This window comes from Pristiophorus japonicus, chromosome 1, assembly GCF_044704955.1.
Source record: "Pristiophorus japonicus isolate sPriJap1 chromosome 1, sPriJap1.hap1, whole genome shotgun sequence".
NCBI lineage: Eukaryota > Metazoa > Chordata > Chondrichthyes > Pristiophoridae > Pristiophorus > Pristiophorus japonicus.
The window spans coordinates 397518371-397538144 of record NC_091977.1 but is presented as its reverse complement, the minus strand read 5'-3'; the positions used below and the strand labels follow the sequence as shown (position 1 = coordinate 397538144).

The 19774-nt window shown below is 46.3% G+C and overlaps 1 protein-coding gene across 4 annotated transcripts in view; it reads left to right on the top strand.

Moving 5' to 3' along the window:
• Window positions 1-19774, top strand: part of LOC139274688 (centrosome and spindle pole-associated protein 1) — a 355670-nt gene that overhangs the window by 134106 nt on the left and 201790 nt on the right. For all 4 annotated transcript variants that reach the window (XM_070891381.1, XM_070891368.1, XM_070891373.1 and 1 more), the window contains one exon: window positions 1967-2068. In XM_070891381.1, the coding sequence (XP_070747482.1) occupies window positions 1967-2068 (102 nt within the window). The remainder of the gene's footprint in view (window positions 1-1966; window positions 2069-19774) is intronic.

The following is a 19774-nucleotide window of genomic DNA, read 5'->3' as shown; positions in this document are numbered from 1 at the left end:
CATAACTTTTAGCTACCCTCTTTCTCTTAATATTCATAAAAATCCCTCGCAAGCTTTTTCTTGTATTTCCTTTTTGTGGCTCGTACCACATGCTTTGTATCCTTTTGCTGTTCTTTATATCTCTCTCAGTCCGCGGGATCTCCACTGTTCTTTGCCTTCATATAAGCTCGTTTTAGTTTTATACTATATCTCGCTTCCCTTGTTGACCAAGGTTGTTTAATTGATACACATTCAGAAGTATCAACACAAGTTAACAAGGCCATAAATAATGCAAACAAAGCACTGGGGTTCATTTCTAGAGGAACTGAATTGAAAAGCAGGGAAAGTATATTAAAATTGTGTATATAACCTTGGTCAGACCTCACTTGGAGTACTGTGTGCAGTTCTGATTTACATGTTATAAAAAAGATATAGAGGCACTGGACAAGATTTACAAGGATGATTCCAGAACTGAGAGGTTATAACTATCTGGAAAGACTGAACAGGCTGGGGCTCCATTCTCTAGAAAAGAGAAAGGTCAGAGATATTTAAATTTATGAAGAGGTTTGATGGGTTAGGTGCAGAGAAGTTGTTTCCACTTCTCGGGGAGTCCAAAACTAGTGGCCATAAATATAAAATAGTCACTAATAAATCCAATAAAGAATTCAGGAGAAATGTCTTTACCCAGAGGGTGGTTAGATTGTGGAACTCGCTATACAAGGCATAATTGAGGCGAGTAGCATGGATGCCTTTTAAGGGGAAGCTAGATAAGTACATGAGAGAGAAAACAATACAAAGATGTGATGTGGAGTTAAATGTAGTGAAGTGCGAGGAGGTTCGCGTGGAGCATAAACACCGGCATAGAACAGTTGGACCGAATAGCTATTTCTGTGCTGTAAGTTCTATGTAATTGCATAAATAGAGCTCTTGCCCTTTAGGGGTATGTACAGATTATTGTATTATACCAAATCCATTTTTGAATACATCTCACTGTTTATCTGTAGTTTTATCAGTTCGTAGTTCTGCCCAGTCTATTATTGTCAATTTCTGCCTCATCCTTCTAAAGTCACCCTTCTGCCACTTTGTTTTCATAGAAACAAATTGTATTGTAATTCATCACAAAATGGAGATTAATGAATTAGGTGGTAAACTGTAGTGCTTTCTGTTGTCTACGATGGCAGGAATTATCTGGGGGTGACCACTTCTGTATCAACTTGATGGGCCAATGTTTGGGATTAATAAAAGTGATTTGTGCAGATCTTTGTGTGCAGTTGCCTAAAATTCAATTGGGCGGGGGGGGTTCTTTCTCTATCTTTTGCGCTATGACTTTGTGAACAGGCAATGGGGTTATACTATTGGCTATTGCTATTTGTAGGCAATAGTGGCAACACAATCTGCTATTTGTAGGCAATAGTGACAACACCATCTGCATCAGCAATGTCCTACAAATGACAGTGAGATAATTGACCAGTTATTCTATTTTGTAATGGTACTGGTTGAGGGATGAATGTTGGGACAGCATGTCAGGAAGAACTTTTTTTGAACAGTACTGTGGGGTCTTCAACGCCACCTGAAAAACTGGAACAGGCAGACAACCTGTTAAACTCAGTTTAACATCTCATCTGAAGAATGGTAGATTTGACAATGCAGTACTTCCTCAGCACTACATCGTGTATTAAAACAATTTCACCAGTTCAAATATGTGTACTGGAGTTGAACTGACTTGAAAATCTGAACTTGGTCTGGTTCACTCAACTTTAGTGATAAGTTCTAATGACTGAATATTTACACTGCTGATACTACTTGCTTGGCACCTCTGGTGCTGGCATTCAGTTGTGACTCTCGATTTTTCGTGTTAAGTTCACCACTTGTGGGTGCTGAATAATTTTTCTCCTGTATTGAAACTCGTATTCAACAGTAACTGTGGAAAAAACATTAAATACATATAATTTTGTTGACATGAAATTGGCTAATCCTTCTACCACAGGCAATATAAAGAGAAGAGAGATCAAGAACCACCAGCATACATTAAAGGGGACCACAAGGAAGAATACAGAAGACGACCTGCTTCAGTGGCGGGGAAATCTGGGTAAATGTCCATAATCTTACATTTTCATATTCCATGGTAAGGGTATCCAGCAATACAGCTCCTGAGCCCAGACAACCCGGCCCTATTTGTACTTGGGGGTTTGTCCTGTATGAATTTAATGTGCATTGTAAATCAAACGCAAACATATGTTAGTATATCAGCAAGTTCAGATATATTCAAATTAATGGGAACATGGATTTAAACTTTACATAGGTGGTCCTCAAGGCTCCTTCGAATGCACTTATACAGCCCACGAGAACAAAGGTTTGACACCTATTTGATGGAACACAACAAGCAAAAAAAAAAAGTTAAAAAAAATATTAATTCCTGGGATGTGGGCGTTGCTGACAAGACCAGCATTTATTGCTCATCGCTAATTACCCTTGAGAGGTGGTGGTGAGCCGTCTTTATGAACCGTTGCAATCCGTGCGGTGAAGGTAGCCCCACAGTGCTGTTAGGGAGGGTGTTCCAGGATTTTGATCCAGCGACGAAGGAGTGGCTATCTATTTCCAAGCCAGGGTGGTGTGTGACTTGGAGGGGAATTTGGAGGTGATGGTGTTCCCATGCGCCTTCTGCCCTTGTCCTTCTAGGTGATAGAGGCCGGGGGTTTGGGAGGTGAATTGTAGAATGGTTGCAACATGGAAGAAGGCCATTCGGCCGTCGAGCCCATGCTGACTCTCGACTAGTCCCACTCCCCCACCCTTTCCCTGTAGCCCTGCAAATCTTTTTCCTTCAGGTACTTATCCAACCCCCTTTTGAAATATAAAATTGAGTCTGCCTCCACCACCCTTTCAGGCAATGCATTCCAGATCATAACCAATCGCTGTGTAAAAAAGTTTTTTCTTAGGTCACCTTTGGTTCTTTTTTCAATCACCTTAAATCTGTATCCTCTGGTTCTCGACCCTTCTGCCAATGGGAACAGTTTCTCTCTATCTACCCTGTCCAGACTGCTCATGATTTTGAACACCTCTATCAAATCTTGTCTCAATCTTCTCTGCTCCAAGAAGAACAACCCCAGCTTCTCCAGTCTATCAACATAACTGAAGTCCCTCATTCAGGTGCTGTTGATGTTGGCAAGTTGCTGCAATGTTTCTTGTAGATGGTACACACTACAGCCACAATGCGCCAGTGGTGGAGGAGTTAATGTTTAAGGGTGGTGGATAGGGTGCCAATCAAACTGGCAGCCTTTGTCCTGGATGGTTTCGAACTTGTGTTGTTGGAACTGCATTCATCCAGGCAAGTGGAGAGTATTCCATTTTTCAGCCAGCAGCTGTTTATGATTCTGCCATCCCCATTTGCAACATTTAATTACTCCTGCCTTCCATCCTATCACAGACTGTCCCTTTTGTTCTTTCCTCCCCCTGCCCCCCCCCCCGCCCTTCCCTGCCTCTGTACCTGCTTAAAAACTGTTACATCTCTAAAATCTCCAGTTCTGACGAAGGGTCTCAGAACTGAAACGCTAAATTTCTCTCATCACGGATGCTGCCTAGCTTGCTGAGTGTTTCCAGCATTTTCTGTTTTTGTTTAGTATTCCATTATACTCCTGACTTGTACCTTTGTAGATGATGGAAAGGCTTTGGGGAGTCAGGAGGTGAGACACTCGCTACAGAATACCCAGCCTCGATCTGCTCTTGTAGCCACAGTATTTATATGGCTGATCCAGTTAAGTTTCTTGTCAATGGTGAGCCCCAGGATGTTAATAGTGGGAGATTTGGCGATGGTAATGCTGTTGAAAATCCTGGGGCGGTGTTTAGACTCTTGCTTGTTGGAGATAGTCATTGCCTGGCACTTGTGTGGCGTGAATGTTACTTGCCACACCAACCTAAGCCTGAATGTCATCCAGTTCTTGCTGCATTCGGGCATGGACTGCTTCATTATCGGAGGATTGTGAATGGAACTGAACACTGTGCATTCATCAGTGAACATCCCCACTTCTGATCTTATCGTGGCGGGAAGGTCATTGATGAAGCAGCTGAAGATGGTGTGGCCAGGACACTGTCCTGAGGAACCCTTGCAGTGATGTCCTGGGGCTGAGATGATTGACCTCCAACAACCACAACCATTTTCCTTTGTGCTAGGTATGACTCCAGCCAGTGGAGAGTTCCCCCCCCACCCCGATTCCCATTGACTTCAATTTTACTCTGGCTCCTTGATGCCACACTCAGTTCAATGCTGCTTTGATTTCAAGGGCAGTAACTCTCACCTCATCGCTGGTATTTAACTCTTTTATCCATGTTTGCACTAAGGCTGTAATGAGGTCTGGAGCTCAGTGTTCCTGGCGGGACCTAAACTGAGCATCGGTGAGCAGGTTATTGACGAATAAATGCCGCTAGATAGCACTATCGACGACACCTTCCATCACTTTGCTGATGATTGAGAGTAGGCTGATGAGGTGGTAATTGCCCGGATTCTATTTGTCCTGCGTTTTGTGGACAGGACATACTTGGGCAGTTTATACTTTGTCAGGTAGATGCCAGTGTTGTAGCTATTCTGGAACAGCTTATCTAGAGGTGCGACGAGTTCTGGAGCACAAGTCTTCAGCACGACAGCTGGGTTGTTGTCAGGGCCCATAGCCTTTGCTGTATTCAGTGCACTCAGCCATTTCTTGATATCATCACGTGGAGAGAATTGAATTGGCTGAAGACTGGCTACTGAGATGGTGGGGACCTCAGGAGAAGCCTGAGATGGATCATCCACTCTGCATTTCTGATTGAAGATGGTTGCAAACACTTCAGACATGTCTTTTGCCTCCGCCCCCCGGACCCGACCCCGACCCGACCCGACGCCACCTACCGGTAAATCCGGTGCTGGGGACGGGCCCGCCCGAAGTCTTGGGCGCGGCCGGGCCGGGCCCGTTGAGCCTCCATCTCCCTTCTCCCCCTCCCCTTCTCGCCCCCCCTCCCTCCCCTTCTCGCCCCCCCTCCCTTCCCTTCTCGCCCCCCCTCCCTTCCCTTCTCGCCCCCCCTCCCTTCCCTTCTCGCCCCCCCCTCCCCTCCCTTCTCGCCCCCCCCTCCCTTCTCGCCCCCCCCTCCCTTCTCGCCCCCCCCTCCCTTCTCGCCCCCCCCTCCCTTCTCGCCCCCCCCTCCCTTCTCGCCCCCCCCTCCCTTCTCGCCCCCCCCTCCCTTCTCTCCCCCCCCCTCCCTTCTCTGCCCCCCCCTCCCTTCTCGCCCCCCCCTCCCTTCTCGCCCCCCCCTCCCTTCCCTCCCTTCTCCTCCTCCCCCTCTCCCTTCTCCTCCTCCCCCTCTCCCTTCTCCTCCTCCCCCTCTCCCTTCTTCTCCTCCTCCCCCTCTCCCTTCTCCTCCTCCCCCCCCCTCCCTTCTCCTCCTCCCCCCCCCCCCCCCCTCGCTGTCAGAAACACAGACACTGACAGAGAGAGAGTGAGAGACCCACACACAGACAGAGAGATAGAGACACACTGGCGGCCGGGGGGGAGGGGGGGTGGGGCGCATCCCAGCACGTTGTTGGAGGACTCCCGGTGCTGCAGTCGGTAAGTAGAAAATGTTTTATTTATTGATTTAAAAAAATATATATTTCTTATTAATTTTTTTTGATTGATTTATTGGTTGATTTATTGCTGTATTTATCATTTATTATTGATGATGGCTCTTTATTTGTAAAACTGAAGTGTTTAATGTTTGTAAACCTCCCTTTAACCCCCCCCATTCCCTAAGCCTGATTTGTAACCTACGCCTGATTTTCGAAGTGTAGACAAGGTTTTTCTGAGCGTACAAAAATCTACACTTACTCCATTCTAAGTTAGTTTGGAGCATGTTTTTACTGCCTAAACTTTCAAAACGGGCGTAAGTGGCCGGACACGCCTCCTTTTGAAAAAAAAATCTGTTCCAAACTGAAACTGTTCTACTGGAGCAAACTAAATGCTGAGAATTGCAATTTCTAAGATACTCCATTCTAAACCAGTTGCTCCAAAAAAACAGGAGCAACTCGGGCCGAAACATGGCCCCTCTGTGTGGTATAACCAAGGTTCGATACAAGTTTATCATAACTTCTCTACTTTTCAATTCTATACCTCTAGAAATAAACCCTAGTGCTTGGTTTGCTTTTTTTATGGCCTTGCTAACCTGTATCGCAACTTTTAGTGATTTGTGTATTTGTACCCCGAGATCCCTTAGTTCCTCTACCCCACCTAGACTCGCACCCTCCAAGTAATGTGACCTCCCTATTCTTCCTACCAAAATGTAATGCCTCACATTTGTGTTGAACTTCATTCAACATCTCTGTGTTGAACTTCATTTGCCAATGATATGCCCTTTCTGCAAGTTTATTAATGTCCTCCTGTAATTTGTTGCAGTCCTCCTCAGTATTGACAATTCTCCTCCCTCTCCCCCCCCCCCCCCCCAAATTTGGTGTCATCCACAAATTTAGAAATTGTGTTTTTGATTCCAAAGTCTAAATTGTGAACAACAGTGGTCCCAGCACTGATCCTTGTGGAACACCACCACCCACCTTCTGTCACTGTGATTAGATACACTTTACCCCTACTCTCTGTTTTCTGTCTTGAATCCAGCTAGCTATCCATTCTATTACTTGTCCCTGGATTCTGTATTATCTGACCTTGTTCATCAGTTTATTATGGTGTACTTTATTGAAGGCCTTTTGAAAATCTAGATAAATTACATCTACTGCATTACCATTGTCGATTCTTTGTTACTTTTTCAAAAATATTCAGAGGTTGGTCAAGCAAGACGCTCCCTTTTGAAATCCATGCTGACTTATATTTTTGCTTTCTAGCTGGTCTTCTATTTTGCCCTTTAGGAGAGGGGAATTCCATTATTTTTCCTACCACAGATGTTAAGCTGACTGGTCTATAATTCCCTGGACATGTTCTATCCCCCTTAAATATAGGTATTACGTTAGCTATCTGCCAGTCCTCTGGCACTACATCTTTTTGTAATGAATTATTAAATATGTGTAGTAATGCCTCTGCTATCTCTTCCCTAGATTCTTTTAAAATGTGTAAATGCAATCCATCCAGACCAGGGGTTTTATCCTCCTTTGAATTTGATTAATTTATTTAATATATCCCCTCTTTATTTTAAATGTACTTATCTCATTACTAATCTCATCATCCAATGTCATGTCCACCTATTCTTTATCCCTGGTAAATACTGAAGCCAAATAATTATTTAATATTTCTCTGCCATCTCTCTATCGTTACCTGTGGTATTATCCTATCTATCCCTTAATGGCCCTATTCCTATGTCGACCTTCCTTTTTTTTTATTGATGTGCCTTTAAAATATATTACTATTTTATGTTCCTCGATAATTTAATTTCATAATTCCTCTTTGCCTTCCTAATTTTTTTGACCTCTTCTAATCTTTTCATATTCTCCCTTATCATGCACTTCCCTGCTGTCTATGTACTTAATGTATGCCTCCTTCCTTACCCTCAATTGTTCCTTTATGGCTTTATTCATCCATGGAGTTTCATTAGTGTTTAGTTTTTTCTTTCCTTTTAGTGGAATATATTGTTCCTGCACTCTGTTGAACACCATTTTAAATGTTTCCCATTGCTGTTCTACTTCATTTTTTGCCAATATTGTTGCCCATTTTATTTTCCCAAGTTCTATTCTCAGCCCCTCAAAATCAGCTTTTCTTCGATCTGTTATTACCCTGGTTCTCAATTGTCATTTTAAAACATATTTTATCATGGTCACTATTGCTTAGATGTTCCCCTACTTTTACTTCTCTTAACTGCTCTGGTTCATTCCCCATTACTAGATCTAATAGCGAATCCTCCCTTGTTGGACTTTTTACGTATTGGGTTTGAAAGGAGTCCTGTACACATTGTAGGAACTCCATTCCCTTATCCCCATTACCTACCTCTTCTGCCCAATTAATATTGGGGTAGTTGAAATCCCCCATGATGATTATACTATGTTTTTTACTCATTTCCCTAATTTGTCTGCATATTTCTTCCTCCACCTTCCTTCTACTATTAGGTGGTCTGTAGACTACATCTATTAGTGTGATTGATCCTTCATTATCTTTTAACTCTACCCATATGGATTCTATTTCTGCCTTGCTGACAGCTGTGTCACTTTTTTCTACTGCCATTATGTTCTCCCTAATAAGTACAGCTACTCCATCTCCCCTTTTTCCCCCTCTATCTTTTTTAAATATGTTATACCCTGCAATGTTTAATTCCCAATCCTGATTTTTCTGTAGCCATGTCTCAGCAATCCCAACTATGTCTGGTACCTCGCAACGCATGATTACCTCCAGCTCCCCTGTTTTATTGCAAACACTGTGTGTATATTGCTGTACAGACAGTTGAACTCATTTTTAATAGTGTTGTGGAGTATCGACACAAGACTGCATATAGAGAAAAGAGTTTATTTTCACTCAATTGATCAAGGGAGAAATGGCTCGCACCAGTCCTGCAACTGGATACACTCCCACTGCTCTCACTGAACAATTGTCGGGCTACTGTCTTTACACAGTTAAAATACATGCAAAATCATTAAGTTCCGCGTGGAAGCGTTCCATTTGTTGTTTCCTTGACGCATCACAAATTTTCACCTACCTCCTATGATTACATTGATTAATACAATTATACTGACAGAAAGTTTTGTTGCCTCCCCTGTATGCTCTTTATCTGATTAGTTACGTGCTACATCATTTTCATGCCTGTGAACTCTTCCCCTCCTGGCCGATCTGCCCTCAACCAGCTGAGATGTTCTCAATCATCTTTTGTTTCCTGTAATCTCTTACCACCCCATGTGACCTAGCTTTGGAGTTTATTTTTCATTGAATAAGGTCTCCAACTTAGCCCAACTGACTTTTTTCTGCGATAAGCTGATTTATCTTCCTGAAAGTTCTTTTGACCTCAGCCACGACCCTTGCTAATTCTCAGTATATCTAGTTCAGCAGTTTCCCTGTATTAGCACGTGTCTTTTCTGTTTTTTTTTCTCAGCCTTGCTTATGGTTTTAATTTTACTTAATTAGGTTCCCTCTGATTAACTTCTTTTTCCACTACAAATAGGATTTCATTTTTAATAGAATTCCCCCTCACTTCATGTTTAACCATCTTTTTAGACTCCTGTTCTATAACTCTATTTATTCCCTTGCCGTCAACGTCCTCCCTTACTTTATTCTTTTCTATGCTCTCTTTTCACTTTAGGGAAGGAAATTTATCCTTTACGGAAGGAAATCTGCTGTCCTTACCCGGTCTGGCCTTTTTGTGATTCAAGACCCACAGCAATGTGGTTGACTCTTAACTGATCCCCGAAATGGCCTAGGAAGCCACTCAGTTGTATTCACCACTTCTTGAGGGCACTGGGGATGGGTAATAAATGCTGGCCTTGCCGGTGACGTCCACATCTCATGAATAAGAACATAAGAAATGGGAGCAGGAGTAGGCCTTTTGGCCCCTCGAGCCTGCTCCACCATTCAATAAGATCATGGCTGATCTGATCATGGGCTCAGCTCCACTACCCTGCCTGCTCCCCATTACCCTTTACTCCCTTATCACTCAAAAATCTGTCTATATCACCTTAAATATATTCAATAACCCAGCCTCCACAGTTCTCTGGGCAGAGAATTCCACAGATTTACAACCCTCTGAGAGAAGAAATTCCTCCTCATCTCAGTTTTAAATGGGCGACCCCTTATCCTAAAACTATGCCCCCTAGTTCTAGATTCCCCCATGAGTGGAAACATCCTCTCTGCATCTACATTGTCAAGCTCCCTCATTATCTTGTATGTCTCAATAAGATCACCTCTCATTCTTCTGAACTCCAATGAGTACAGGCCCAACCTGCTCAACATTTCTTCATAAGTCAACCTCTTCATTTCAGGAATCAACCGAGTAAATCTTCTGAACTGCTTCCAATGCAAGTATATCCCTCCTTAAATTAGGAGACCAAAACTGTACGCAGTACTCTAGGTGAGACCTCACCAATGCCTTAGACAGTTGTTGCAATAAAGACCAACATTCCATTTACCTTCCTGATTACTTGCTGTACCTGCATTCTAACTTTTTGTGTTTCATGCACAAGGACCCCCCGATTCCTCTGTACTGCAGCAGTTTGTAATTTTTCTCCATTTAAATAATAATTTGCTTTTTAATTTTTTCTGCCAAAGTGGATAACCTCACATTTTCCCACATTATACTCCATCTGCCAAATTGTTGCCCACTCACTTAGCCTGCCCATATCCCTTTGCAGATTTCATCAGCAAACTTGGCTACGTTACACTCGGTCCCTTCATCCAAATCAGTAATATAGATTGTAAATAGTTGAGGCCCCAGCACCGATCCCTGTGGCACCCCACTAGTTACTGTAGCCAATCCTCTATCCATGCTAATATATAGAAACATAAACATTTACAGCGCAGAAGGAGGCCATTCCGGCCCATTGTGTCCACGCTGGCTGACAAAGAGCCACACGGCCCTTGGTCAGCAGCCCTAAAGGTTACATATAAACCTATGAACAATGACGGAAATGCACAGAGCACCCAGCCCAACCAATCTGTCTCACCACAACTACGACACCTCTTATACTAAAACATTCTACGCTCCACCCCAACCGGAGCCATGTGATCTCCTGGGAGAGGCAAAAACCAGATAAAAACCCAGGCCAATTTAGGGAGAACAAATCTGAGAAAATTCCTCTCCGACCCATCCAGGCGATTGAAATTAGTCCAGGAGATCACCCTGGCCGTCATCTATTCCCTGCAGTACTTACCATTATATCTGCTCTGTCCAAAAAAGTCATTCAGTCTAATCCCAGATTAATGCAATAGTAAGGAAGGACATTAGCATGGATAATGTGGAATCTATGTGGTGTGAAACACCAAAGGGCAGAAAAAATTAGTGGGAGTTGTGTACAGATCACCAAACAGTAGTAGGGAGGTTAGAGATGGCATCAAACAGGAAATTAGGGATGCGTGCAATAAGGGTACAGCAGTTATCATGGGTGACTTTAATCTACATATTGATTGGGCTAACCTAACTGGTAGCAATACTGTGGAGGAGGAATTCCTGGCGTGTATAAGTGATGGTTTTCTAGACCAATATGTCGAGGAACCAACTAGAGAGTAAGCCATCCTAGACTGGGTCTTGTGTAATGAGAGAGGATTAATTAGCAATCTGGTCGTGCGGGGCCCCTTGGGGAAGATTGACCATAATATGGTAAAATTCTTCATTAAGATGGAGAGTGACACTGTTAATTCAGAGACTAGGGTCCTGAACTTAAAGAAAGGAAACTTTGACGGTATGAGACGTGAATTGGCTAGGTTAGACTGGAGAATGATACTTAAAAGGCTGACGGTGGATAGGCAATGGCAGACATTTAAATATCACATGGATGAACTACAACAATTGTACATCCTGTGTGGCGTAAGAATAAAAAAGGGAAGGTGGCTCAACCGTGGCTAACAAGGGAAATTAGGAAAAGTGTTAAATCCAAGGAAGATGCCAGAAAAAGCAGCAAACCTGAGGACGGAGAAATTTATAGTGCAGCAGAGGAGGACTAAGGGTTTAATTAGGAGGGGGAAAATAGAGTATGAGAGTAAGCTTGCAGGGAACATAAAAACTGACTGCAAAAGCTTCTATAGATATGTGAAGAGAAAAAGATTAGCGAATACTAATGTAGGTCCCTCGCAGTCAGAATCAGGTGAATTCATAATGGGAAACAAGGAAATGGCAGACCAATTGAACAAATACTTCGGTTCTGGCTTCACTAAGGAAGGCACAAATAACCTCCCGAAAATACTAGGGGACCGAGGGTCTAGTGAGAAGGGGGACCTGAGGGAAATCCTTACTAGTCAGGAAATGGTGTGAGGGAAATTGAAGGGACTGAAGGCCGATAAATCCCCAGGGCCTGATAGTTTCATCCCAGAGTACTTAAGGAAGTGGCCCTTGAAATAGTAGATGCATTGGTGGTCATTTTCTAACATTCCATGGACTCTGGATCAGTTCCTATAGATTAGAGGGTAGCTAATGTAACCCCACTTTTTTTTTAAAAAAGGAGAGAGAAAATAGGGAATTATAGACTGGTTAACCTGACATCGGTAATGGGGAAAATGCTGGAATCAATTATTAAAGATGTAATAGCATATTTGGAAAGCAGTGACAGGATTGGTCCAAGTCAGCATGGATTTATGAAAGGAAATCATGCTTGACAAATCTTCTAGAATTTTTTGAGGATGTAACTAGTAGAGTGGATAAGGGAGAACCAGTGGATGTGGTGTATTTGGACTTTCAAAAGGCTTTTGACAAGGTACCACACAACTGATTAGTGTGCAAAATTAAGGCACATGGTATTGGAGGTAATGTATTGACGTGGATAGAGAACTGGTTGGCAGACAGGAAGCAAAGAGTGGGAATAAACGGGTCCTTTTCCGAATGGCAGGCAGTGACTAGTGAGGCGCCACAGGGTTCAGTGCTGGGACCCCAGCTATTTACAATATACATTAATGATTTAGACGAAGGAATTGAATGTAACATCTCCAAGTTTGCAGATGACACTAAGCTGGGTGGCGGTACGAGCTGCGAGGAAGATGCTAAGAGGCTGCAGGGGGACTTGGACAGGTTAGGTGAATGGGCAAATGCATGGCAGATGCAGTATAATGTGGATAAATGTGAGGTTATCCACTTTGGTGGCAAAAACAGGAAGGCAGATTATTATCTGAATAGTGACAGATTAGTAAAAGGAGAGGTGCAACGAGACCTAGGTGTCATGGTACATTAGTCATTGAAGGTAGGCATGCAGGTACAGCAGGCAGTAAAGAAAGCAAATGACATGCTGGCCTTCATCGCGAGGGGATTTGAGTATAGGTGCAGGGAGGTCTTACTGCAGTTGCACAAGGCCTTGGTGAGACCATATCTTGAGTATTGTGTGCAGTTCTGGTCTCCTAATCTGAGGAAGGCGTGCTTGCTATTGAGGGAGTGCAGCGAATGTTCACCAGACTGATTCCCAGGATGGCAGGACTGACACATGAGGAAAGACTGGATCGGCTAGGCTTATATCCACTGGATTTTAGAAGAATGAGAGGGGATCTCATAGAAACTTATAAAATTCTGACGGGACTGAACAGGTTAGATGCAGGAAGAATGTTCCCGATGTTGGGGAAGTCCAGAACCAGGGGTCACAATCTAATGATAAGGGGTAAGCCATCTAGGACCGAGATTAGGAGAAACTTTTTCACCCAGAGAGTTGTGAACTTGTGAAATTCTCTGCCACAGAAAGTTGTTGAGTCCAGTTTGTTGGACATTTTCAAAAGGGAGTTAGATGTGGCCCTTACGACTAAAGGGATCAGGGGGTATGGAGAGAAGGCAGGGGTGGGGTACTGAGGTTGCATGATCAGCCATGATCATATTGAATGGCAGTGCAGGCTCGAAGGGCCGAATGGCCTGCTCCTGCACCTATTTTCTATGTTTCTATGTTTGGCCTGAGCCTTCCGGATCTCCTCCTTAAATGTCTCCCACTGAACTGACAATGATTTAGCCACAAGTAGCTGTTTCCAGTCCACCATGGCCAAATCACTCCTTAACTTAGCAAAATTTCCCCAATTCGGAACTTTTATTCCAGGCCTATTCTTGTCCTTATCCATAACCAACTTGAATCTGACTGAATTATGGTCACTGGCATCCAAGTGCTCTCCCACTAATACCCCTTTAATCTGCCCAGCTTCATTCCCCAAAACTAAATCCAAGACTGCCCTCTCTCGTGTTGGGCTTGCTACATACTGACTAAAAAAGTTCTCTTGAAGAATTCAAGAATTCCGCACCCTCTATACCCTTCACACTAAATTTATCCCAATCAATATTTGAATAATTAAAATCCCCTGCCATTACTAAGCTATGGTTTTTGGACCACAGCAATTTGCCTACATATTTGCTTCTCTATCTCCCTCCCACTCTTTGAGGATCTATAATTCACGACCAGCAGTCTGATGGCCCCTTTTTTATTTTTCAATTCAACCCATATGGCCTCATTTGATGATTCCTCTACCATATCATCCCTCCTCACCGCTGTAATAATTTCTTTAATCAGTACCGCAACCCCCCCCCCCCTCTCTATCGTGTCTCAAAATCCTGTAGCCAGGAATATTGATCTGCCAAACCTATCTCTCTTTCAGCCATGTTTCTGTAATAGCTATAGTATCATGCTCTCAAGTGTCTACCTGTGCTCTTAGCTCATCCGCCTTATTTGCTGTTCCCTTGCACCATTCAGCACAGGAAGACCTCCTTGCTTACTACATACTAAACCCTGTTTCCTCTGTCTTACAGATTCGCTTTCTAGATTCTTGCTTTCCAATTTCAGCTTTACTTCCTTACCTTTTGAATTCGGTCTCAGGTTCCCATCGCCCTGTTAAGCTAGTTTAAACTCTCCCCGAACATATTGGTCCCGGCGCTGTTGAGGTGCAACCCGTCCGGTTTGTACAGGTCCCATCTCCCCCAGAAGCGATCCCAATGCCTCAAGAATTTAAAGCCTTTCCTTCAACACCAACTTTCCAGCCACGTGTTCATTCTCTCTACCCTTCTATTCTTATACTCATTAGCACGTGGCACCGGTAGTAACCCGGAGATTACAACCTTTGAGGTCCTACCCTTTAAATTTCTTCCTAGCTCACTGAATTCTTCCTGTAGGATCTCATCCCTTATTTTACCTATGTTGTTGGTCCCGATATGGACCACGACCTCTAGCTGTTTACCCTCCCTTCGCCCCCCCCCCACCCCAGAATGCCCTGTGTCCGCTCTGTGACATCCTTGGAGGCACAAAACCATTCGGCAGAACCCCCTGTCTGTACCCCTAACTATAGAATCCGCTATCACTAGGGCTCTTTTTTGTTCTTTGTCCCTCACCCCTGTGCAGCTGAGCCACCCGTGGTGCCCTGGAATTGGCTCTGACTGCACTCCCCAGAGTCACCATTGTCCTTGCCGATACTCAGAAGTGAATATTGGTTTGAAAGCGAGATGGACTCACGGGGGGACTCCTGCGCTACCTGCCTAGCACACTTACTACGTCTGGTGGTCACCCACTTCCCTGCTACCTGCACACCTTTAAGCTGCGGGGTGACCACCTCCTGAAATGTGCTATCCATGTAGTTCTCAGCGTCGCGGATGCATCTTATTGACTCCACCCACTGCTCCAGCTCCGAAACACGGAGCTCGAACAGTTGAAGCTGGAGATACCTCATGCACACATGGTTGTCTAGGCTGCGTGAAGCGTCCAGGACTTCCCACATGCTGCAGGATGTGCACTCCACGGAACTGAGCTGCACTGCCATCCCTCTAGTTAGCCTTATCTAGTTTAAAATATACTTTAAAAGAAATAGAAAAAAGAGAGCTACTTACCAACTCACCCCACCGACCTCTGTGACCTCCCGAACTCACCGACCTCTGTGGCCTCCGAACTCCCGACATAATTAAAAAGAAATAGAGAAAAGAGAAAAGAGAGCTACTTACCAACTCATCTCACCGGCCTCCGAACTCCCGACTCGCCGACCTCACGGGGCCGACTGACTCGCCGACCTCACGGGGCCGACCGACTCGCCGACTCCGGGGCTCGCCGACCTCACGGGGCTGACCGACTCGCCGACCTCACGGGGGCCGACCGACTCGCCGACCTCACGGGGCCGACCGACTCGCCGACCTCACGGGGCCGACCGACTCGCCGACTCCGGGGCTGGCCGACCTCACGGGGGCCGACCGACTCGCCGACCTCACGGGGCCGACCGACTCGCCGACTCCAGGGCTGGCCGACCTCACGGGGCTGACCGACTCGCCGACCTCACGGGGCCGACCGACTCGCCGACCTCACGGGGCCGACCGACTCGCCGACTCCGGGGCTGGCCGACCTCACGGGGGCCGACCGACTCGCCGACCTCACGGGGCCGACCGACTCGCCGACTCCGGGGCTGGCCGACCTCACGGGGCTGACCGACTCGCCGACCTCACGGGGCCGACCGACTCGCCGACCTCACGGGGCCGACCGACTCGCCGACTCCGGGGCTGGCCGACCTCACGGGGCCGACCGACTCGCCGACCTCACGGGGGCCGACCGACTCGCCGACCGACTCGCCGACCTCACGGGGCCGACCGACTCGCCGACTCCGGGGCTGGCCGACCTCACGGGGGCCGACCGACTCGCCGACCTCACGGGGCCGACCGACTCGCCGACTCCGGGGCTGGCCGACCTCACGGGGCTGACCGACTCGCCGACCTCACGGGGCCGACCGACTCGCCGACTCCGGGGCTGGCCGACCTCACGGGGCTGACCGACTCGCCGACCTCACGGGGGCCGACCGACTTGCCGACCTCACGGGGCCGACCGACTCGCCGACTCCGGGGCTGGCCGACCTCACGGGGCTGACCGACTCGCTGACCTCACGGGGGCCGACCGACCTCACGGGGGCCGACCGACTCGCCGACCTCACGGGGGCCGACCGACTCGCCGACCTCACGGGGGCCGACCGACTCGCCGACTCCGGGGCTGGCCGACCTCACGGGGCCGACCGACTCGCTGACCTCCGGGGCCGGCCGACCTCACGGGGGCCGACCGACTCGCAGACCTCACGGGGGCCGACCGACTCGCAGACCTCACGGGGGCCGACCGACTCGCCGACCTCACGGGGGCCGACCGACTCGCCGACCTCACGGGGGCCAACTGACTCGCAGACCTCACGGGGGCCGACCTCACGGGACCGACCGACTCGCCGACCTCACGGGGCCGAACGACTCGCCGACGACCTGACTCAGTCGCCGACCTCCCACCTCGCCGACTCTCCCGAACTCGGACTCTCCCCCCAACCCCCTGAACTTTCATCTTGTGCAGTAACCTTTTATGTGGCGCCTTATCGAATGCCTGCTGGAAATCCAAATACACCGCATCCACTGATTTCACCCTTATCCACCCTGCTTGTTACATCCTCAAAGAACTCCAGCAAATTTGTTAAACATGATTTCCCTTTCATAAAATCATGCTGACTCTGCTTGACTGTATTATGCTCTTCCAAATGTCTTGCTACTGCTTCCTTAATAATGGACTACAGCATTTTCCCAACGACAGATGTTAGGCTAACTGGTCTCCCTTTTTTTTAAAAATAGGGGCATTACATTTGCGGTTTTCCAATCCGCTGGGACCTCTCCAGGAAATTTTCGTAGATTACAACTAATGCATCCACTATCTCTGCATCCACTTCTTTTAAGACCCTAGGATGCAAGCCATCAGGTCCAGGGGACTTGTCCATCTTTAGTCCCATTATTTTACTGAGTACTTTTTCTTTAGTAATGATGATTGTTTTAAGTTTCTCCCTCCCTATAGCCCCTTGATTATCCACTATTGAGATATTTTTAGTGTCTTCTACCGTGTAGACCGATACAAATATTTGTTCAAAGTCTCTGCCATTTCCCTGTTTCCCATTAATAATTCCCCAGTCTCATCCTCTAAGAGACCAACATTTACTTTAGCCACACTCTTCCTTTTTATATACCTGTAGAAACTCTTACTATCTGTTTTTATATTTCTTGCTAGTTTACTTTCATAATCTATCTTCCCTCTTTTTTAAAATTTTTTTTTAGTTAATCTTTGCTGGTTTTTAAAAGTTTCATAATCCTCTGGCCTCCCATTAATCTTGGCCACTTTGTATGCCACTGTTTTCAATTTGATACCATCCTTTATTTCCTTAGTTAGGAATGAATAAAAGGAAACCATCCTGACATGGAAATATATCGCCATTCCTTCATAGTCGCTGGGTCAAAATCCTGTAAGTCCCTACCTAACAGCACTGTGGGCGTACCTTCACCACATGGACTGTGGTTCAAGAAGGCAGCTCACAACCTCCTTCTCAAGGGCAATTTGAGGTGGGCAATAAATGCTGGTCGTGCTAGTGATGCCCACATCCCCTGAACGAATGAAGAAAAAAAATCTAAAGACCCCTCAACCAAGTACTGCTGGGCTCCTCCAGAGCGGTCCAGGCTGTGGAATCATTGCGTCAGCATGCCAATGCTCTATCAGATTTCGTGTAGCAGCATGGCTCTCGTATGCATGCTGCGCACGATTGCAAACCAAAGTCATGAGCCATGTCCTCAGTGGATTGCCCTCGTCGCCCAGTAGCCACCCTTTGGTTTGCCATGTTGGCTGAAATATAGCTGGCACAGCGGACTGCGCAGAATGAATGCATCGTGAGTGCTGCCAGGATACCGAGCATTGACCTGCATGATGCACTGCCTATGGTCACACACCTGTTGCACATTGAGGGAATGTAATTCCTTTCGGTTCAGGTACATGGCAGAGTTAATGTGAGCTGCACGCAAAGCAATTTGCACATATTCAATGGCAGGTACTGAAGTACTTTTTTTTGACCAGTTGCTCCAAGACATTGGTGTACTCGTAGACCTTCCCATTGGACTGGGGGAATGAGCAAAGGCCACGCAAAGCAGGACGAGCTGAACTATGGGGAAGCTTGCAATCCTAGCAAAGCCTTGTGCTCGCTCCGCCTGCTTCTCTCTGGACAGAGAGCCTCAGTCTTATGGAACAATGCACTGAAAACAGAGATGTTGGTAACATTTTCAGCACCAGCCGAGAAGGAGTCAAATGCATAAAAGTTCATAGCCATGATCAGCCTTCACAGCCACTGAGAATGCAGTCCTTGCCCTGCTCTGAGGTTGGAGTTGTTGCTGCAGCAGTTGGCAGATTTCATTGCCAACCTCCTTAGTGAAGTTCAGACATCTTTAACATCAGTCATAGCTGATGTTCTGGTGGAGAACGTATAAGATTATGAGGGGCCTTGACAAGGTGGATGCAGTGAGGATGTTTCCACTGATGGGGGAGACTAGGACTAGGGGGCATAATCTTAGAATAAGGGGCCGCCCATTTAAAACCAAGATGAGAAGGAATTTTTTCTCGCTGAGGGTTGTGAATCTATGGAATTCACTGCCTCAGAGAGCTGTGGAAGCTGGATCATTGAATAAATTTAAGAGAGAGAGATACAGTTTCTTAACCGATAAGGGAATATGGGGTTATGGGGATCGGGCAGGGAAGTGGACCTGAATCCATGATCAGATCAGCCATGATCGTATTAAATGGTGGAGCAGCTCGACTGGCCATGTGGCCTCCTACTGCTCCTATTTCTTACGTTCTTATCTGAACACCCTGTGTGGATATGGCCTCCAGCTGAGAGCCCTTCTACCCCTCCTGTTCCTCTTCTAGCAGCTCGTCCTGCTTTGCGTGGCCTTTGCTCATTCCCCCAGTCCAATGGGAAGGTCTACGAGTACACCAATGTCTGGGAGCAACTGGTCAACAAAAAGTACTTCAGTACCTGCCGTACCACTCCCTATAAACTACTATGGAAAGCATGTGGAATTGCAGTAACAGCCAGAAGAACTAAACCAACAACTAACCTGTAAGTAGTTGATGATCCCTTGAAATAACCCTGGTGGGAACTTCTTCATGCTGCTTAACGTCATGTTCAGCTGTGTGAGGTTAAGGGAGGGCATCGGCAGGATGGTGAAGCTCCAAAATGGTAGCGCTGGCGTTCAATCAATGTTGCACGCTGATTGATGTCATGATCTGCCTGCTCTGCATACTTCCGATGGATGCTAAGAACGCACTTGCTAACCCCTTTAGCCAAGTGGCTTCCGGCGTGCATTGCGTCAGACGTGTGTGCATGCGCCGTGGACACCATTGTGCAACACTAAAGTGCCTTGTAGCTCCCAAAAAACGGCCTCCTTTGAGCCA